At 44.1% G+C, this 22,844-nt stretch overlaps 2 protein-coding genes and 1 non-coding gene across 3 annotated transcripts; 2 read left to right on the top strand and 1 right to left on the bottom strand.

Moving 5' to 3' along the window:
- Positions 1-867: 867 nt before the first annotated feature.
- rps14 (ribosomal protein S14) lies at positions 868-3,921 on the top strand. The gene is made up of 5 exons (XM_060057571.1): positions 868-987; positions 2,232-2,383; positions 2,478-2,639; positions 3,524-3,600; positions 3,819-3,921. Exons 2-5 carry the CDS (start codon positions 2,235-2,237, stop codon positions 3,884-3,886), a joined length of 456 nt encoding a protein of 151 aa, XP_059913554.1. The 5' UTR covers positions 868-987; positions 2,232-2,234; the 3' UTR covers positions 3,887-3,921.
- LOC132462227 (small nucleolar RNA SNORA26) lies at positions 2,872-2,970 on the top strand. The gene has a single exon (XR_009526786.1). It is a non-coding gene; the product is annotated as a small nucleolar RNA SNORA26 (small nucleolar RNA).
- A 1,452-nt stretch (positions 3,922-5,373) lies between the features above and the next one.
- LOC132462017 (olfactory receptor 2A12-like) lies at positions 5,374-6,538 on the bottom strand. The gene has a single exon (XM_060057565.1). The coding sequence runs from the start codon at positions 6,439-6,441 to the stop codon at positions 5,494-5,496; it is 948 nt and encodes a 315-aa protein (XP_059913548.1). The 5' UTR covers positions 6,442-6,538; the 3' UTR covers positions 5,374-5,493.
- Positions 6,539-22,844: the final 16,306 nt, after the last annotated feature.

Genomic DNA, 22,844 nt, shown 5'->3' with positions numbered 1-22,844 from the left:
GAAACTGTGTGATCTGCAGTGGGAATACATTCTAGCTTTCCCTGTAGCTTTAGACCAGTCCAGTGTTGTTGCTGCCTCTGCTGTTCTAACCCTAGCAGGTACCTGCGTGTGTGAGCTGGTGATACATGATGTTCAGTATCATTGACAGTTACCCTTACTGAGATTGTACAGTCAGTTATTACATCCTCAGACACCATTACAGTGTCTGAGTCAGACTTCACCCAGTCCAGGGAGACTCCAGCTCGCACGCAAAGGTCATTGAGGTCGGGCCAGTCCGACGAGACCCCAAACCCAGCAGAATGTGAGTCCATCTTGTTGTTGGGCTTCCTTCTAAAGCCTAAGAAGCTCGGCTCACCCTCTCCTGCCAGGGGAATTTTACGTCGCTTCATGTCCAGAAACAATGAAGAACGTGCAAGTTCCCTGACAGTCCGATCATCACTGTTCAGCATATTGGTCAGGTGGGACAGCCTGGTGGCATTATAGATCCACTCCACGTTTGGAACGCCTAGACCTCCCTCCTGTTTGGGCTATCAGGAGGGAGGTAAATTGAACACACTCACACACACACACACACACACACACACACACACACACACACACACACACACACACACACACACACACACACACACACACACTACTATATTGTTTCATGTATATTATATACTGTATGAATATAGTTTGTGTTTTAGACGTGTTGTACACCTTAGATATTTTATTTTTGTATATATTGTATTCCAATTATATATTAAATACATTGGATTTTATTTAATTTTATTAACATAATATGGCAGAATAGTACAAGGACAACAATAAAATCACAACAACGTTGATCTATTCAACAGAATAATGCATTATGCACATCCTGACCGCGTATGCGCTGGATACGAAGTGACGACACAATTTCCGCGTCGGAACGGTTGAACTTTGCCACCGGTAGCGGAAGTTCTTTCCTTTCCTGTTTCTGCTTCGAAGAGACACACCAAGGTATAGAACCCGCACTTTGATATCCGTTTAAAATCTTAATATTAGGTAACCATCCGAACATATCTATGTGTTAACTTGAATTTGTACATGTATTGTTTCACATAAATGCCTTTATTTTATTCCCACACGATCTCGAAGTGTTTGTTTTGTGCGTGTGTTGGCTCTGCGCGAATCGACGCGTCGGTGATTCCTCCGTTACTCTGTTACTGTGAAGGAGACAAGACACGATTTAAATATTAACGTTTCATTTAAATAAGGCTCGGAAAACGTATATCATGTCGAAATTGTGTAGGTCTGGACCAATGCATACGACTCGGGCTTAACTTGATGCTAATGGCATTGGCGGCTGAGCTTCATTCAGCCTATAATCAGGAGCTACACGCTGTAACGTTGTGGATATGAAACGGGGCTATGTGAAATATGGTTTAGGTACTGCTACTATGATACACTGCTGCTTTTATTAATGGTAGTTTGATCACACATAGCTCTTGTGTACCTAAGGTCATGACTGATGACTATTGCTGGATATTAGCAGATGGACTGCTTGGACCAACCGTTAGATATCAACTTCAAACTAGTTGTTTCAAACGTTTATATTGCCCAGTATTGAAAATATAAGTAATCAGATTTAATGATGCCAAACTCGCACCCAATGGATAGTATGGATCATCCTTTAGGTATTGGCATGCCTTTTTGGTTTCACACAAATCCACCTGTATGGGCACATTTCTGTCAATAATTTGGTCTAGCATTCAATCACTTCAGGAAGACTTCCACAGAAAGTTGTTCATAAAAGAGCTCGTCATTAAACACTCAGTTAGATTTGGAGGGAATTGTGAATATGGTCGCTATACACTACCTTAATGCAGATGCAAGCGTCCTTGGTCATATTTCTCCACTAAGGATGTGTTGATGTATTCTGTGAAGTTGCATCTTAAAAAATAATCGTGCCTCTATGCTTTTATGTGCAAGTAGTTATATTGTTTATTATCAAATGCTGGATAAGGAACCCGACAGCAGTGTAAGCATGCTGCATCTGGGAATGAATTGGATCCGACTTTGAAAGCTTTTTGCACCGTACAGGAATGTTTTGCATGAGAGGTCGTAAAGTTAAGCCAAAGAAGCCTTCTGTGTTTCCAGTCACCTCCAGATATGCTGATTGTTATCGAAGGCTCCATCTTGCTGCACACCAGACCATGGCCCTACACTAGACCCTAACCCTGTCCTGCTTTCTCTCTCTCCAGACTATGGCTCCCCGTAAAGGCAAGGAAAAGAAGGAGGAACAGGTGATCAGCCTCGGACCCCAGGTGGCAGAAGGAGAAAATGTCTTCGGTGTTTGTCACATCTTCGCTTCTTTCAACGACACTTTTGTCCACGTCACCGATCTCTCCGGAAAGTAAGTCATCCTCCTTAAGGTTATCTTTAAAATGTCTTCTCTGGCATCCCCTACCCCAGTGTGTCTAACTTGTTTGTCATGCGCGGGTTTCCAGGGAGACGATCTGCCGAGTGACCGGCGGTATGAAGGTGAAGGCAGACAGAGATGAGTCTTCCCCGTACGCCGCCATGTTGGCCGCACAGGACGTCGCTCAGCGCTGCAAGGAGCTCGGCATCACCGCCCTGCACATCAAGCTCAGAGCCACCGGAGGAAACAGGTAGGACACGAACTGAAACTAGGACTAAAAGCCGGCTGCGTCACGGTGTGCTGTGCTACAAACCGGGTGGGACATGGTTATACAGAGCTACAAACCGGATGGTCTAACCAACCCTTGTTGTAAACTATTCTCTACTGGTCTGCCCTCGTTAGTAAAACTACCTTGTTTTCAAAGTGCTTTATCGTATAAGAATGCAGCATCTTTCGCCCCCTTTATTGCCCATCCTGGACCTGTGTCCTTGATGTTTAAACACAGGGGGTAAAGTATCTCTCCCATAAACCTGTGGTGGAGGCTCAAGCCCTCGCTTCGGATCCTGTCGGGAGAAACAAGCCACCGTCTAGTAGTACATGCAGTTGGATGTAGTGGATGGCATTGGCATGTGTTGAACAAATGCAACATTATTTTAATATTTTTCCACATCGATGACTGTTCTAAAGGGATGTTTGTGACTTAATGGGCTACTATCCCTAAAATAAGTGATAACTTACTAAAGGGTCGTTACTTGTGACTTAATCAATAACTGTGCACTTAAACAATTTGTAGACCTACTAATTCAAAACATAGGACGTGTTTTACCAGTGTTCATAATGCCTGTTCTGACGGGGAAAGCTTGATGCCTAAGGAAAGGCTGGTCCAGGACCTATTGGAACAGCGCTCCAGTTAAAGAGCTACTCGCTGGTCCAGTTGCCCTGGCATCCTAGTACACTTTGAACACTAACCCTTCTATTGACGGACTGTCTGTAGCTGGGGGGTGTGAGTGTATCTTCAGCTGGGTTGTTCAACCGCTCACCCTAACGGAATATTCCTGAGATGCGATCAGGGGGGAGGGAACCGACTCTAGTATACACAAACGGGAGAGACCCCAACTTCGGTTTTGTTTCCAGGACCAAGACCCCCGGCCCTGGCGCTCAGTCCGCTCTGAGGGCTCTGGCTCGCTCTGGGATGAAGATCGGCCGTATTGGTACGTAGCACCTGATCCACGACACGTTGGACACCGTCCATACCGCTTCCAAACCACAATTAACACCCATTATCCACTTACAAACCACATCACACACACCACCTCTGTACATTTGTTTTGCCCCTCTACTAGATGTATTTTGGTCCCGGTACTGAATGTTGTTCCTCTACTGGATGCATTACCGTCGCAGTACTAATATAAATGTTTCCTCTCCACAGAGGATGTGACCCCAATCCCATCCGACTCTACCCGCAGAAAGGGAGGTCGCCGTGGTCGGCGTCTGTAGGATGATCTTTCTTTCAATAAAATGTTCGATTCCAACCTCATTGGTCCTTTTCCTTTTATTTACATTTCAAGGACAACTGTTAAGGCCAACATATTAACTCAGGAATAGAACATAGATGGGCAGATCAATATAATCACATATGTGCATATTTATATATGTGTACACGGGTCCACTTCTATGTACCGTGGCGACCAGGAATGTAATGGATTGATAAATTAAGAAGCAACCCATTAATGTAATCCCGATGGGATGCATATACACATTCTAAGTACACACACACACAGATCAAATCCATGATGCTGGGTACTTAAACAAATTCTTTGAAAAATACCTTTATAATTTTTACTTTTTATACTAGAATCCATATATTTTGTGTTTAATTACATGACGATACATGATTAGAGTATGTAGTGAGCAAAAAGGAGGCAGAATAGAAACGGGGCAAGGTTATGCGTGAACTTTCAGTTGATTTGACAATTAATATAAGAAGGTACAGGGAAACTAAATGAGTGGTGTTTGTTGCAAGTGAAGGTGCATAGTAGAATACACGGAGTCGGGCTGTGTCTCACATGTATTGAACGAGTTGGCACATAACAAGACAGACGCGTGTTGACTGCCCGAGTCCATACACACAAGCCCACTAGGGGGAGTTGTCGGCTTGCATAACACTACCCTACAACAGTGTTCTGGAGGGGAGTCATGTTCTATAGTCAAAAGAAAGGAAGACAGACAAACATAAAGTAAACACTGCAACTCAACGAATCCGAGAGACAATGGTTATTTATATTTTCAAATAATTTGAACAGTGTTTTACAATCAGAATCATGTTCAAGCCTGATTTAATGTAAACAAATTGTAATGATATTGAATGAATAATTTGGGCATTCAGTTCAATCAAGACATGTTATCTTAAGGAGGGGGATTTAATTTGTTTGTTTGTTTTAATCAACAAACAGCTAACAAAGGATGTACAATACAACACAATATCTTCATGGCAGTTTGTGATTGTTTTATTCTTGTGAATATTTCTTTGAGAGACTGTTTGTATGTAAAACATAAATGAGTTGGTTCAACGCTGGAGGAAGGACAGCAGCAAGAGACATTAATCATGCTGACATTTGGAAGTATTTTAGCATGTAATGTGAAAGCGATTAGAATAGGTTGGTAATAAATGGCCAACATAATTTGAGCACTGCAGGTTTTAAAAGTCTTAATTCTATCCAGGGTTTGGGCTATCTTTACCAAAGCTGTGCCAATGCACATGTAAGTGATCAAGATAAACAGCAATGGAACCCGAAGAATAACAGTTGTTGGCAAGTGTATTATCAGCCTGAATGTTATTGCATGCAATTCAACAAAGCAGCACATGGACACATAAATATCTGATATCAACAACAATAAGCTCATTTAAGATCCCATTTAAACTTTTTGTCACATCGATCACAAAAAAATACATTTCATTAATTTATCCAAATTAAATGGGTTGAGCTATTATTCTTCAGTTAGAAGGTTTTCATACCAAAAATTCACTGGTTATTGTGCAGACTACTATTACAAATTTTTTGCCTAACAAAAAATGTCCAAATGAAATATCACATATTGATAATCTACTTCAATGCAATTTTTGATTGCCTCATTCTTTTGAACACCTTTTTCAGAGACAGTTTGATTTCCTGAGTCTGTAGAACATAAATCAGTGGGTTCAAAGCTGGAGGCATGACCGCTGCAAGAGAAAGACTAATTATCCTTGCATTGCGAGGCATTTTAGCGGCAACACTAAAAGTGACCAGAATAGGTAAGTAATAAATAATCACCAACATTAAATGGGCACTGCATGTTTTAAAAGCCTTCATCCTATCCTGCGCTCCAGCTATTATAGCCAAAGCTGCACCAATGCACAAGTAAGATATCAAGATAAAGAGCAATGGAATCCAAAGAATAAAAAATGGTACCACTATGGAAATTATATCATTGGGCCGATAGTCATTGCAGGCAAGTCGATAGAGTGGCCCATGGTCACAGAAATAGCTGTTGATAACAACAGACCTGCAGAAGGACAGTGGTGTTACAAGCCCTACATCTATCAAGTTGATAAGGATGGCAATAATCCAGCAAGCAGCTACCAGTGAGAACATGGTCTTCAGACTCACAATGATCTGATAACGCAATGGAAAGGTGATCGCTATTAGCCTGTCAAAGGAGAGTAAAGCCAGATTAAGAGACTGCATGGTGAGGATCAAATAATAAAAAAACGCATAGGTTAAGCAGTTGCTGTACGAGATGTACCTGTGGTCGAACCAGAAGGTGTCGATAACCTTGGGCACCAGGGCGGAGCTGCCGACCACGTCTACAAACACCAAGTTAAACACAGCAATATACTTTGGAGTCTTGAGACTCTGGTCTAAGCAGATCAAGGCCATCACCATCCCGTTTTCCACCACTGACACGATGTAGAGCAACAGTAAAAATAAATAGTAGTAGTTGACATGAGGGATGCCTGAAAAGCCACTGATAACGAAATATGCTGGCCTCACAATAGTCATGTTAGAGTCCATTGTTTGATATCCAAGTGATGTTAGAGAGCTTGGCCAGCTCCTCTCTGTTTACGTATTTCAATCGCTCTCTGTCTCTCTTCTTTCTCTCCCTCTCTCCAGGGTGATGTTTGGGGTGAGCAACTTTATGGCTCACTCTATAAAAGAGTGAGCCATAAACATTGTCCTCATTGTCATCAACACCATATACAACCTCAGGAGCAGACAGGAGGGGGGCCTCAGGGGCCCGGGCTCTGGTCCCTTCGCTCTGATTGGCTAAAGTTCTGTCGCCCAAAATAAATTAATTTCATTGTAAATATATCAGATTAAACAGAATCCTTATCCTTCTGTCATCAATATAACTGGGGGGGGTGTCCCCATACTGCCCCTCACAACTGACTGACCTGCTCAGTGGGGTATTCCACAAAGCCGGTTTTATCACATAACCGGGTAAGTTAACCCAGGGTTTGCGGTAACCCTAGGTTTTCCGTTCCAAAATGAACACGGTATGTTAGTTACTATAGAAACATATGCTCTGAATCAAAGCTGGTCGGAGCAGGTTTTGCGCAGGTTAAGTTTGGAACGTAACCCGGTTTTGGGTATTTAAACCCGCGTTCAACGCAGATTTCATGTGTTCACAATGGCATGCCCTTTTGATGAGAGGCCTGTTGATATCGAAGCGCAAATTATTCATGCAATCCACGGGGAGCGATTAATAAGACCACGGCTCGACATCTTGGCATATCGGATGACTTTTTGCTGGAGAGATATAGATTCTCGCACAAATATTTAATATATTTAAATAGCCTTCTCCAGCCTTACATAGCCAACACTACCAATCCTGGCCTCAGTTCCCTCCAGACTATTTGCGTAGCCCTCAGTTTTTTGCAAATGGTAGTTTTATCTATAATGTTGGAGATGCTGAGCACATCTCAGTCCTTTCATCTCAGTCCTAACGGACTTACATCCACTGGAGAATGTTCGATCGTAGCCGGCGACTTCATTACAAGCACTAATCCATCTTGATCTGTGAAGTTGATGAATTGTCTTACCAAAATGTTACCAAAAAATAACATTTGGAACATATGCGCTGTGGCACGCACACTGTTTGCATGCATTACTTCGAAGGCAAACAAAATCTAAAATACAAGAAAAACACAAAAACCTACATTCAACCAGTGGGGTACCCTCACATGGCCCCTGTCTCTCTGAGGAGGTACTGTCATGCCAAATTTGTACCGGCTGCCAAATTTGTACCGGGCGCGTCATCCATACGTAATCCATTCCAAACCTGCCTGGCAACAGATGATCGCGTCGTCCGTTGCCGGGCAGGTTTCAAAAAACATTTGCGCTCATGTTGCCAAAGACGAAATAACATAATACAGTTAACGGATCGCTAGATAACACTTGTTATTACTTTATATTTGTATTGTATTTAATTGTTTAATCAAATTTAGCTAGTAAACTGAGTGTTTAAAGCGGGTTTCAAAAAACATTCGCGCTCATGTTGCCAAAGACGAAATAACATAATACAGAAAACGGATCGCTAGATAACACTTGTTTTTACTTTATATTTGTATTGTATTTAATTGTTCAATCAAATTTAGCAAGTAAACTGAGTGTTTAAAGCAGGTCAAGGACGAAATAGCACAATACAGATAACAGATCGCTAGATAGAAGGTTCGCGAATGTTCGTGAACCTTTCACATCATTCGACGCGATCGTCCGTTGCCAGGCAACGGACGATGCGATCATCTGTCGCCAGGCAGGTTTGGAATGGATTACGTATGGATGACACACTCGGTATTACCGGCTGCCAAATTTGGCAGCCGGTACAAATTTGGCATGACAGTACCTCAAGGTACCCCCTCCATGTCAGGGCGCCCTGAATTTATGTCTATTAACAGCTCCTCCACCGGGGTCAAGACAATTTTGAGGACCAGATCCAGTCGAGTGACAAATATGGTATGACAATTTACATGCTGGACTGAAAAAAATATACCAATACGATGGTGGGAAAAGCTTTCCAGTTTGTATGTTTTTATACTTCATTTTTACTTAATCCGCTGACCGCTTGGGAGCCATCGGAGTACATATTTTTTTTTAGAAGAAAAGGGTTATGTGGTAGGAACGTTAAGAATGCTTAACTGGGATATTAATAGATTCATGGCTCAAATATTAAGGATCATGCTTTTGACATGTAGCTAACGCATATATGCGGTCAGCGATCCGCTGCCAAGCTTTGGTTCTCTGGGTTTCAGAGGCTTTAGCGTTCCCCATTCTTGCGATAATGTCCTTCTCCTCGTCATAGCAGAACCTGGAGTTCTATTTCATTGAAATAAGCGGCCCGTTTCGCCATTTCGATCAGGGTTTCCATGATCCATACATCACGTCTTTATAGGTTTGGCGTGGACGCGCACAACCCTGTGTTAACCAGGCCCCCAGGACTGGTGCATATTTCCGGAATCCACCAGTGCTCAGAGGCCAAGCCTGGTATTGCAGTCGGTTTAGTGGGCTGTGGACGGTTCCCTCAAATCACGGGGCCCGGAAGTAGATACCCTCGTTCACTCCAATAGAGTGGCGAAGTCACGCCTCTTCCGGTAGGGCTCATGGGACCTATGAGATCGAAAAATATGAATGGGTGTCAATGGAGAGAAAATAATTATTTTCTGGTCCCGGTCTTTATATGCCCTGGATTACACATATGTTGTTTGTGGATTTAAAGGATAATTTTTCATGCAAAGAGTTCGACCGTTTATTGTGCAATTGTTCAGATAAAGGCTGTAGAGAAAACACAACGAGAAAGACTACACGGCTCGTATGTGACGTCACGCTCCCTGCGACTGGCGTGGAGAAGACCGACAATCTTCCCAACTGAAACTCTGCACGTGCCCCGACTTATAATGGTTTTCACCTCTTTCGATGCTTTTATCCTCCCCTTGGAAAAAGCGGCGAAGTGGGGCAGAGAGATCGCCATCTCTGTGCCGAGTTCCAAGGGCGGGTGTGGTGACGTATATCATATGCGTCGAGAGCAGCGAAGAGCTGTAGTTCACAAAGCGGCCTCACATAAAACCTAAAATTATCAAACTTCTTCACGAACATTTTTAGTTTTCTTTGCATGAAAAATTATCATTTAAATCCACAAACAACATATGTGTAATCCAGGGCATATAAAGACTGGGACCAGAAAATAATTATTTTCTCTCCATTGACACCCATTCATATTTTTCGATCTCATAGGTCCCATGAGCCCTACCGGAAGAGGCGTGACTTCGCCACTCTATACAAGTGGGGAGCAGGGCTGTTTCCCAAAGTGAAGGCTGCAGCCTTGCTAGGACGCGTCCTTGCTAGTCGCGTCCTATGGAGATGAGACTAGAGTGCTAGCTCGAGTGCTTCCTAGCGTTTGTAACGTCGGACTTTGGGAACGACTTGGTAGTGTGGAAGCGCTTCCGCTTCCGCTTTTTAATACTGCGTGTCCGCTTGTAAACACATGTGCGCTTATGAATAAAACATGGCAGCAATCAAGCTGATCGATATTTATTTGACTTTTGTCTGTTATGAATGCGGTCATGTCTCCTTCGCATGGAGCCTCTTTGGGGAAGTCACAAAAGCTTTGTTGTGGTTGATCGAATTGTCTTTATTAAAAGGAAAATCCATTAAATTTTTATAAAACTAAGTGAAATTGTCTGAGAACTTAATTCATGCATCACATTTACAGTACGGTTGATTACTATTATGCAGGGGGGAAAAGACAAAGAAAGAGATGATAAACGTGTATTTATTTGGATATATTATTTAACTGATCTGATTCATTCATTCATATATGCCTACAATCTACCAGTGCTTTGAACACATAAGTATATCATATAAAATACAATTAAATACGTTCATTAAAAATTACAAACATTGCAAATGATCGGTTGTGCATTAATTTTACAACATTGGATAGTGGCACTATCCCTTCCACCGGTAAACAAATGTTTGTGCGCCACCCTAAAGGTGCGAACACACCAAGCGCGTACCTCGCGTATAGACGCGTATAAAATCGGCAATTTTTCCATAGGGAACCATTGGTTTACGCGCGTATGAGGTGCGTACATGCGTATCATGCGTACCAAGCAACATTTTACTCGCGTTAGGGGCGTATGAGGCGCGTACATATACGCGCGTACATATACGCGCGTACATATACGCGCGTACATATACGCGCGTACATATACGCGCGTACATATACGCGCGTACGCGAGGAGTTCAAATAATTGAACTTTTTACGCTCATACGCGCCGCAATAGCCAATCAGCGTGGAGCTTGTCCCGACGTCACTGGCAGAGAGTAGTGAGGCTTGCACAGAAGCATACGGCCGACATTTTTCTTTATTCTGGGTGGAAATAGTAACATAGTTACGCCATTAAATGCGTTTATGGAAACATTTTTAGCGAGAAATGTGCATTTTACTTTCATAATGTTCGCTCGGTGAATGTGAAGGATGTTTGGTTTGATAGTTATGACGAAGAGTGAACGCTCCGTTCACTTGCATGGACAGAGTCTCTGGTTGCTAAGCAACCTCAACGTCTTGGCGGACTATTTCTCTGCTGATCAACACTACGAATGCTGGAAACACACCAGACACACCATGTGAAGTTATTTAACCCGATTATTGTTATTTATATCAGAGATTATTTAATCTAACCCGATCCAAGCTCTATCATCCACCCAAACACGGCGACGTTTGGGTTTCCTTCCTCTGACTCCTAAATCCAGCGCAGCCACAGGCGCGTAGCTGCGTACGTAGGACCATTTTTGACACAAAATGGTCAAGCAACATTTTAGCTGCGTTACGAGCGTACATCTATACGCGGGTACGCGTTTGGTGTGTTCGTACCATAAGGCGCACAAAAGCCTCCGTTTGCTGGGCTGACCCTAAAAAAAACGATTCAACACAAACATAAATAGGTATACATAAATAATGTAATCTTGTGAGAGAGTAAATTGACATTGGTGACAGTGGTGTTTAAAGGTCCCATGACATGAAAATCTCACTTTGGGAGGTTTTCTAACATAAATATGAGTTCCCCGAGCCTGCCTATGGTCCCCCAGTGGCTAAAACTTGCGTTTGGTGTAAAACTAGCACTAGCTGTTCTGCTCGCCTTTGAAAAAACGGAGGCTCAAGCGCGCTGATTTGGAATGTCTGTGCTCATGACGTCATCAGGAATCTCAGCTCCTCCCCTTACTCTGCCTGGCCCGCCCAGAGACGTTGGCCCGCCAATGAAACTCGACCGTGCGAGCGCCACATGTGTGTGTGTGAATACAGTGTATACACACACTGTAACGCAAGTGTTTGTCGGTTCTTTGACGTTACTTGTATTTCCACAACGAGACTGTCGTGGGGGTTATCTAAGCCATGGTTGAGAAGGAATTGGGGGAAAGGAACTTTGGTTTGACTCGCTGAAGTACATGAACTGCGACATGCCGCCGGTTGCCGCGAGGCACCATCACCCGGCAGCGGGCAGCCGGCCGCAGGCAGCGCGCGGTTCAGTCGACTTCAGGTTGATGTGAAAGTGGAAGAACCAGAGACGTCGCAGAACCCGACAAAGTCGTTTGTGATTCATAATATCGTCTGGAGGCGCACACAATATGTTATATGATATAGATATCTATGTATTATATGATATTATTTAGATATAGAGCTCCAGGACTGTAACGCAAGTGTTGTACACTTCCTTGTTATTTGGATAACCGTTCTGCTGTTGGTGTGATGGCGCATAACACGTCGGACTCTCGTCTCTGGTATTTCTACAACGAGACTCGTATTGGGGGTTATCTCAGCCAAGGTTGAGAATGAATTGGGGGGAAGGAACTTTGGCTTTGACTCCCTCAAGAACATGAACCACGACAAGGAGGAGAAAGGGATCTTTGCCGGGCAGCGCTTATGCACCTCCGCCTCCGGCGGTGGTCCCTCAGCGGGGCTCAAGCGGGAGACATTCGCCGCCAAACAATCCCTTTCTCCTCCATGTCGTGGTTCATGTTCTTGAGGGAGTCAAAGCCAAAGTTCCTTCCCCCCAATTCATTCTCAACCTTGGCTGAGATAACCCCCAATACGAGTCTCGTTGTAGAAATACCAGAGACGAGAGTCCGACGTGTTATGCGCCATCACACCAACAGCAGAACGGTTATCCAAATAACAAGGAAGTGTACAACACTTGCGTTACAGTCCTGGAGCTCTATATCTAAATAATATCATATAATACATAGATATCTATATCATATAACATATTGTGTGCGCCTCCAGACGATATTATGAATCACAAAGGACTTTGTCGGGTTCTGCGACGTCTCTGGTTCTTCCACTTTCACATCAACCTGAAGTCGACTGAACCACGCGCTGCCGGCTGCCCGCTGCCGGGCGATGGTGCCTCGCGGCAACCGGCGGCATGTCGCAGTTCATGTACTTCAGCGAGTCAAACCAAAGTTCCTTTCCCCCAATTCCTTCTCAACCATGGCTCAGATAACCCCCACGACAGTCTCGTTGTGGAAATACAAGACACGTCAAAGAACCGACAAGAAACACTTGCGTTACAGTGTGTGTATTCACATTGATGTGGACGTTGAAGAACCAGGAACGTCGGAGAACCCAACGCGGTCGTTTGAGATTCATAATATCGGCTCAAACAGCTTTTGGCCGTGATAATATATATTATATGATATAGATATCTGTGTAGGCTATATGATAATATTTAGATATAGAGCTCCAGGACTCCCGTGTGTTCTAGAATATTTACAGAACACGGCTAAAGGCTGTGTGCGCCTCGCCATTGCGATACATCCACTGTAAACAGAGCGCATGGTGGCTGCAAGCTGCTCAGGGCCACACCCCCACCCTCCTCCTTGACACGCCCACCGAAACAGCGCATTTGGGGGAAGCTCAATGTGCGACAGGCTCGGAGTGGCTGTAACTCTGCACCACGGCTGAATTTAGGGAACGTCTTTGAATACTGTGTTAGTTGCCCACTAATACCTATATTAAAGAATACATAAAATAGCATGTCATGGGACCTTTAACACCAGCTACGTCCATGCAAAATATAGCAACGTATCATTAAGTTGCAAAAACTTTTGAAAAGTGGCACAGGTCTTAAGGCTTGATTATTTGCATTAACATGATGAATCTATAAAAAGCAATACGGCACAAAATATTTCTGAAAACGAATATAACTTCACTTCGTTTGAACGTGTACTGCTCTGCCATTTTCAAGAACCCGCCCAGTGAACGCAGAGGATTGTGGGTAGTTTTGGCTCGTCTAGGATGCAGCGATGCATCCTTGAAAAATCTCGGAATTCTCAAAAACAAAGGACGCAAAAATGGCGCGGCTTTCGAGTGTCCTCAACATTGGAACAGTGCTTGTCGGCGTTCTATGACGTAGCGTCCTTAAAAGGGCGGCTGTTGAGCATGCAGCCCAGGAATGTGTCTCCGCAAAAAATGTCTGGATATCAATCAAAGGCTCATGCCATGTCCTAAAAAGTTTTTTCTTTTCAAAACGCCACCTCAAGCGTTTTATTAGCCGTTATCTCGCTGGGGAAGTGGGGTGTGCAGCTGAAAGGAGTCGTAGTGAAACAAATGGCATCCGAGAGGGCCTAGTAGTTCAGTGCTCCGTTAACGTGTCAGATTCTTGGACTGGTTCATCTGCTGCTCAATACCTCTCACGGTCCTCTGCTTGCGATCATTGTGATTCATCATGTATTGATCCATTTATTCAAAAGATCCAAAGACAAATAACCGGTGCATTCCGGTATCATTTTATATTGTTGTTGGACCGGAGTGGGGGGATGGGCACGCATGCGTTCTATATTTCTGCATCCGGTACATCATGAACTAGGGTGTGGCTATGCTATGCTCCCATGATGCAGAAGGAAATCGCTCCTTGATGTTCCCCTGCGCCATTGAGCACTTTCAATAGGAATGAATGGGGCGCCATTTTGTAGTCCGCTCTCCTTTCTATAACATGTCCATGGTGTTAACCTGTGTTGAACTTACTCAACCGTTACCTATATGCCGCTTTTCCACCGCACATGTAGCTCGACTCGACACGACTCGACATGACTCGACACGGTAGCAGCACGGGTGCTTTTCCACCGCAAATAGTACCTCCTGGACGTGGGCGGGGTCGGCTGCGCGAAAGGGCCGTGACGTATTTTTGTACGCGACGCAAACAAGACCTACGCAACCCACACATGAGCTGTGTTCGAAATCGTTCCCTATACACTCGTTCCCTATTCCCTATATCGTGTACATGATATAGTGCACTATATAGGGAACAGGGAACGAGAATTCGGACACTAAGCTGAACATTTCTAAACGTCATTTGCGTCAGTAAATGCGCCGGGTATTTGTGTGACGCAGACAGATGCGCCCACATCAAGTAAACAAACCGGGCACTCACGACGAAAGCTGGAGGTTGTATTGATGTTGAATGTTACATTTCCTTGTTTAATTAATTTTGAATGTTTAATATTCTATGTTAAATCCCAAATAAATTGTTGACATTTCTAAACTAAAGCCGGAGACTCCATCATTAAATGTATTCGTTTTCGCGGTTATTCGGCTTCTTCTTCTCCCCTGGAAAAATACAACCGCATTGCATTGTGGTATACGGGAGTAACATGTAGGGAACATCGTATGTACCCTATTTTAAGTCCACTATATAGTGCCCTATATAGTGGACCACTGAGAATTCGAACACCCTAGAAAATGGCGTGCACCCTATTTAGTGCACTACATCCATGATAGGGAACGATTTCGAACACAGCTATGGACAGAACCCACATAACAACAATGGAGGACATCGATAACATTACTATTATTAGCTGGCATGTTGAAGAAGTTGAAGAAGTGGAATATATGTTGGCTGCGGCGCTGCTATGGCTGTTACCAGCATGGTTGCCATGTCGCTCTCGTGACTTCGTCACACTCTCTGGCCAATCAGTGGCCGGCCGTCTGCCGACGTCACCTTTTAGCATCGGCTCAGCTCGCTTGGAACCTAGAGCGAGGCGGTACTAGAAAAAGCAGCCACTTCAGGTACCAGGTACCATGTTTTCGCGGTGGAAACGCAAAAAATGCGAGCTGAGTCGAGTCGAGTCGTGTCGAGCTGGTACCATGCAGTGGAAAAGCGGCAGACTGAACCTACGGTATGAATTATTTATTCAGCTAATATTTAATTCATGATCAGCCATGTTTAAGTATAGCTTAGAATTTTCTATATTAAAGGGGTGGTAGTAAACGATAAAACAAAGCTAACGTTATTACCGGTATTATTTTGAAGAGTCCCAGGTTGTAGGGAATTAAAAAAACTTTTTTTTCTTTTTTCTTCTGAATACGAATTATGTTTTCAGATTAATTAATCGATTACAATCTGCGAGAACTCTTCACATGTTTGATTTGCAGCTTTTAGTGGCACATTGTGAGGAAGAGGGACCAAAGATTCGGCTTGGAATGGCTGCATCTCCGTGGAAGAACTACGTTCGGTGAGCACAGAAAGCATATTTTAATAATAATAATAATTCATTGAATTCATATAGCGCTTTTTTCCCTGGAAACTCAAAGCGCTTACAGTGAAGTGGGGGGGGACCTCACTAACCACCACCAGTGTGTAGCACCCACTTGGGTGCACGGCAGCTAATTGGCGCCAGAACGCTCACCACACACCAGCTTGAGGTGGACAGTTGCCGCGTTTCCACTGCAGGGTGCGGAACGGATCGGATCGCAAAGGGGCGGTAGGGAGGGGGCAGTATAGCCCAGCTCAGTTCCGAGGTCGCGTTTCCACTGCCGACAGTACCCTTGGTGGTAGGCCGGATGTCAATCGCCGCGGCAGCTACGTAAACATCGTAAACAACGTCTTCCTCCGCAAGAATGCAGACGAACGTCTCCACCTCCTTGTTCGCCCAAGCAAGCTTTTTACGCGACATGTTAATTGTAAAGAATAATACCTCGAGGCTACTGTTTGTTTGTTTTTATCCCCGCGTCACCCGGAAGTGACGATTCTGTCGACCAATCAACGGAGGGGGGGTGTAGCTAGAATTCCAGGGTACCCTTTCAGGCGTCTGGTCTCGTTTTTGGGTACCGCAACGGAGGAGTCCCTAGAATGGGGTCGGAACGGGTACGGCAAAGTCCGGGTCACGCCCACTTTTGGCGGTGGAAACGCGATCCGACCCGCACCTTTGCGATCCGATCCGTTCCGCACCCTGCAGTGGAAATGCGCCAAGTGAGGGAATTGATGAATAAACCACTTATACCGGGGGATGATTAGGGGGCCAGATTGAATGAGCCTGGTTGGGCAGTTTAAGCCAGGACACCGGGGAATCCCCTACTCTTTGCGATAAGTGCCCTTTGATCTTTTACGACCTCAGTGAGTCAGGACCGCGATTTTACGTCTCCTCCGCAGGACGGGACCTTCCACAGCACACTGTCCCCGTCACTGCACTGGGGAATCGGGGAATGATGTTTTTGGCCAGAGGGAAGAGTGCCACCTACTGGCCAACACCCGACACCACTTCCAGCAGCAACTCAGCGGGTGTGTTCGAAACCGCCTACTTGCTTACTGCTTACTACCTACTAAATATTTGGCTTACTTCTCGAATCCTTAAATAATGATTGAGTAATCCATTTGAGTAATCGACGTTCAGAAGACCGTCCTTACTTAACCACCTCAGATGACGTGAATCAAATGACGTGTCAATAACCTACCAACCGGGCGCCGTTAATAAACATTATAAATAAATATATAAACGTCACATTTAACGTCACAGTACACCTTCAACCTAAGGATTTGCGGTGATATGTTAAAACAATTGTTAAACAATTATTAAAAGCACTGCTGCTGCGGCTCCCCGTTTAGCGCTTCCACTGTTCTTTTGAATAGACGCAGTGCATTCTGGGGCAGTTTAGTACGTCTAGTAAGCTAGCGATGCTTACTCAAAATCTTTCCGGAAGTAGAAGACATTCGGATACTACTCGCTTACCTAAACTCGCTTACTAATAAGTTCTCGCTTACTCAATTTGACGTCATAGTTAGTAGGAGTAGTAAGCAAGTACGCGGTTTCGAACACACCCAGTGTTCCCAGTTGGTCTCCCATCCAGTAGGCCTACTAACCAAGCCCACAACTGATTAGCTTCAGAGATTCAGCTAAGGCAGGGTTGCCATTGGTCTGGCTGCTGGCGAAACAATTTTATTTAATCTCATCTCATTTTAACAACAATTAAAACGTTTGAATAACGTTTGGTTATAAACCTCACGGCATCTGACTGCCGCGCGGTGGCTCGTCGTAGTGGCCACCATTTTTAACCAGCCAGGGTCACGGTCAACCAGGCTTTACTTTGAAGCTCAGTGTCGTCGTTATTTAAGAAAATGAATGAATTAATTTGATATCCGTTTATGCGTGTCTTCATCGTCAACTTTGAAACATAATTTAATATGCGTTGACTTGGGTCTTTCGTTAAAATGTTTTAATTGCAGGGTGAGGCAGGTGATAAGTCCAATGCCGCCATCTAGTGGCGCCAGAGGAAGAGCAGGGGCGCATGTTTCTTAAATGAACCAAAAAACTGCTGCTGCCATTAAGCTTCTACGATATGGTAGTAAGAACATGGAATTTATGAAAGGGGAGAAAATAATACTGTTATTGTTAACCAAAACCCACAACTAGGGGAAACAGCATCTTGAAACAACTCGAAATTCAAAATGAAAGTAAAAAAAAAGGTAATAAAAAGGTTATTGTTGGGACTTTAAGATGATGGAATTAGTGTATGGAACGAAGAAATCATGCAGGAAAGAAAAAGAAAAAACACGGACTCTGGAACTGACTGGGAGCACTGGCACACCACTTTCCAGTCCTTTTAATTATTATTTTTTTATTTTGTCATGTTTTTCATTTTATGTTTCTATTCTTTGCAGAGATAAAGAAAGAAAAGGAGGTGCTGGGGAAGAAACGTAGCCAAGGTACGTGTGGATTTATATTTCTTGTCCCACAGGGGGAGCCAAGGGCTCTCCGGTCAATAAAATACACATCTGGTATGCAAAAAAAAAATCGATAAAAGTCTATAACAGGGAGGATAATGAATGAGAAAACACTCAATATACTCGCTGGGGTGAAGGAGCCCAATCACACACTAAAGCACACACACACATCCAAGCACATTCCCGCAAATAATAAATCATTTAAATAAATATATATAAAAAATGTAAGTGATAGTAAACTAGTAGTAGACTCAGAAGGAGCACACTGAAATTGTTTAGAAGTTCATGGATTAAAGAAACTGCATGTTCACCTTTTAATGAAAATATATAGTAAAAGCCTGCTATATTATTAAAATATTCAGAAAAAAAACACTTAGTTCCATATCAAACCATGGACACATTAACATTAACACTAGCCTCAGGAAAAAAACATCCAACGGAAAATATCAATGAATAAATAAGAGGTTGAAGGCCTCTGTAGAATCATGTGCACATAGTGTGAAAAAGCGCTAAAAAACAATAGCTAACCGTAGCTCTTACAGTATGTTCACATCAGAAGCGAATTGCGCTGCAAAGACGCTTTGGTCGCTCATAAAGTATCGCTGCGAATATTTCTGTTCGCTTTTGTCGCTCAAGTCGCTCATGATGTACAATTCCATTTTGCAGACGCATTTAAAGGAGCCGTATGCTTTTAGTACAGACAGCCGTATCAAAGAGTGAACTCCCATACACTTTGGCCATATTACAGAGATGGTTTTGCTTGTTGGATAAAGTGCTTCGACAGCAAGTAGGACAGTGATTCCCCTCCCAATATACCGCTATATAAAAAAAACCTCCTAAAATGTAATTACAACCGAGAACAAAAAAAAATGTTTCACTGATCTGCATCTGCAAATCGTGATCTGCACTCATTCATCGCACACTCAAACAAATTGACATTGGCGTACATGGCTAATTTGCATACGTGCAGAGGACTGGTATTTTGTGTGTGTCCAGTCAGACTTGCCTCCCCAGAGCCGAATCACCTAAATTAATTCCCGACGATTTGTGTCGTTTGGTATTAATAAAGACTTGACTAGGCTATCTATCCATCTATCTATTTGATTAAAAATGATTCACCTCAGGCTCCGTGAATAGTGGGGAATAGCGGGAATGGAGGGATGAAAGACAAGAGATATATCCCTTGTCAATTATTCCTCGTCTTGTCGATTAGTTTGTGTATGTGACTATTTCAAAAACGTGTTTTGTTTAAAGCATGACTCCACGCGATTGGTTGGTTGGTTGGTTAGATTGGGGGATTCCTACCGTACAATTGCCTACAGCTGCCGTGTGGGCATTAGTACTGTGGCATACATTGTTAACCAGGTCACCAGGTTCATTTGGGATGCCTTGGTACAGGAGTACATGCCAGTGCCTACCACAGATGATTGGAGGAGCATTGCGGAGGGCTTTTGTGAGAGGTGGGCCTTCCCTAACTGCCTTGGATCAATCAACGGGAAACATGTAGTTATCAGGGCCCCAAACAACTCAGGGTCCCTAAACTACAACTATAAGGGAACCTACTCCATTGTGCCCCTGGTGGATTCACAGTACTGCTTTCGTGTGGTGGATGTGGGCAGCTACTGGAGGCCCAGTGTCCTGGCCAATTCCATCTTTGGCCAGGATCTGCGGGCCAGCACACTTGGCATACCAGAGAATGCTCTGCTACCAGGTGCTGATCATTTGGGACCACAGCCGTTTGTCTTCGTGGCAGATGAGGCCTTTCCGCTGCGCCGTGACCTCATGCGGCCTTTTCCGGGGACCCACCTGTATGGCAGCCGCAGGTCTTTCTACTTCAGGTTGTCCCATGCTAGGCTGATCGTTGAGAATACCTTTTGGTATTCTCACCTCCCAGTGGCATATGTACCGAGGAGTCATTGGGGTCAGCCCTAGCAATGTGGATGCCTGTGTGAAAGCGACCTGTATCCTGCACAACTTCATCAGGAAAACCACCAGGCCAACAACACGACCAGGACCAGGACCAACTGCAAACCGTGAAGCTGCTGGCCTACAGCGTATTCACAGAGCAGGCAGCAACAACGCCACACGGGAGGCCCTCCGTGTCAGGGAGGCGTATGTCTCCTACTTCTCCAATGAGGGAGCTGTTGGCTGGCAACCTGGTGTTTAAAACGGCTCTTTTAAAGGTTGGGTATGGAATTCTCTTTTTTGGCCATTTTTGCTAAATTACTTGAAATCCTTATCATAACCCACTGACAGCCACTGAGTTAGAAGTACTGACATGAAAATGAAAACAAGTCAATCATCTGTGGAACGGGCATGGCTCAAAAAATCAAGGCAATGATTTCCAGACCCAACGAGTGGCATCGGACAGTAAGTACGTCAATCAAACGGTCGTACTGCACTCCCCCTATCCCCGCGTGTGACCCCTTCGTGCATGTACTCAAAGCTCGTGACCCAGAGCAAGCTTCTGTTTGTTGTTATCCTGCGGTAGCTACTGGAGCTAGCTAATGGCTCGCTCTCGCGCATCTGTGTTCGCTCGTGCATGATTGCGCGTCCATGTACTTGGAATGGGAGTCAGAGTCAGCGTTGAAGGAGAGGGGGTAGGACCATTTGAGTTGTGTATTTTCAAAATCTGCTGGCGTTTCGCAAATCCCATCCCATTTCTGCATTAAATAATACATTATGTGGTATCTATCCTATATGTTTGATCATCTCACCTGTATATACATAATTCCCAGTGATGCCACAGTCAATGCAATACTCCCCCAAGTGGCTAAAATAACTTAACTAATCTAAAGGGTGAACATAGATGGCTCCTACACATTACATTGCATACTACCTTATGAACCATGGTAGTTGCAGTCATTTAAAGCAGAGGCCTACATTTTACAATAACATTGTAGATTTTAAAATAAACACAACAGCTATAGTTTTTGGAAATATTAGTATTGTGTTGAATTGAACAAGTCAGCAAATGCTGATAAAAGTGTGCACATTTTGAGAGAACTTAACAACAAACAAACAAACAAACCTGTGTACATGTCAAAGAGTGAACGAGAACATCCAATCATCACAAAATTGTAAAATGGAAAGGTGTGTGTGTGTGTGTGTGTGTGTTTGTGTGTGTGTAAATAGCATGTGAGGGAGAGAGAACAGGGTGCAGCTGACAGCACTGCAAGGGTAATAAGTTTACTAACACCCCTCACAATGTTGTCAGCTGCACCCCGTTCCCCTCACCCCACGGGTCAACCTCACGAAACTTGGCCTCATACACCATCCTGTACATTTGGAATTTAAGATCCTGGGGTCGATCCAGGACGACTCTGACCCACTACTCGATTACTAACAGCCTCTATGGCTGGATGAGCCTCTCATCAAGGCTGCGAGTCTGGCTTCTGCCTCTTCCTGTCTTTGTCCTGCTGTGTCCTGCTGCCTGCTCCTCGGCCTGTGGTGTTATCTGGTTGGCGGCCTGTGCTCTCCCTGGTGCCTCCTGGTCCTCGACCGGTGCTCTCCCTGATTCTACCTGGTCCTCGACCGGTGCTCTCCCTGGTTCTGCCTGGTCTGTGTCCTTGCTCTCACTGTCACTCACTGGCCCTGGTTCTGCCATGTTGGTCTGGCTTTGGCGGTCTTCCATAAATGGGTCTATAAAGGCCAGGGCTCTGAACTAACTTTTTTCACTGGTTGCACTGGTGCGCCTAACTTTTTTTCTTAGGTGCACCAGCACAAAAGTTAGGTGCACCCAAATTTTCGACCATATCGCATTCAACACTGCAGTTTTACAGGTTCACGTTTTTTAAATAGCTGCCCATATAGGCAATATTGACTTGTAAATGATGAACTAAGAATCTGGTCAACATAAAGTTCTTTATTTGAATGTTTGCACAAGAAAGGTAATTTCACTGAAAAATGTTGGTGCTTAAAGTGCTTCACTGAGCTGAAATATAACTAAAAACATCTCAAGATAAATTAAATAAAAAGAAAATCTAAATTAAAAGTGCAAGTGTAAATAAAGTTCAGCCGTCTTCAACTTTTTTTGGTCGCTCTGGTCGCTCACCTTTTAACGCTGGTAGTGTTTGACGCTTGTGTCGCTTTGGTCGCTCTTGCCCATAGAAAGTGAATGACTTCCGGTGATTTGGCAGCTCAATTCGCTTCTGATGAACGTGAATGCACAGTTACACCTTGGCCCACTTACACCTCCCAATGGATATTGGGAGCCAACACCCGTGAGTTCAGGGTGATGAATACATTACAGAACATCCGTTTTTGAGTTGATAAATGACTTGCTGGAAACATTTGGTGGGAATTTTTTTATCACTGTCACTTTGTTTCGATCAGTGGCTTCAAGATATGACTACTGGGGAGTGGGATCTGATTTTCCATTTTGATTCCATGTTGTCGACCATCGTCACTGCACAGTCGAAG

Source organism: Gadus macrocephalus, chromosome 7 (genome assembly GCF_031168955.1).
Source record: "Gadus macrocephalus chromosome 7, ASM3116895v1".
Lineage (NCBI taxonomy): Eukaryota > Metazoa > Chordata > Actinopteri > Gadiformes > Gadidae > Gadus > Gadus macrocephalus.
Note: the sequence above shows the minus strand (reverse complement) of the source record. Positions and strands in the feature narration are given on the sequence as shown.

What these genes read in the sequence shown, in the direction of transcription:
- rps14 (XM_060057571.1), top strand. Translation starts at nt 2,235, where the DNA reads ATGGCTCCCCGTAAAGGCAAGGAAAAGAAGGAGGAACAGGTGATCAGC. An exon ending in GTCACCGATCTCTCCGGAAA is followed by an intron (nt 2,384 to 2,477) that starts GTAAGTCATCCT and finishes GCGGGTTTCCAG; the next exon opens with GGAGACGATCTGCCGAGTGA. An exon ending in AGAGCCACCGGAGGAAACAG is followed by an intron (nt 2,640 to 3,523) that starts GTAGGACACGAA and finishes TTTTGTTTCCAG; the next exon opens with GACCAAGACCCCCGGCCCTG.
- LOC132462017 (XM_060057565.1), bottom strand. Translation starts at nt 6,441, where the DNA reads ATGGACTCTAACATGACTATTGTGAGGCCAGCATATTTCGTTATCAGT.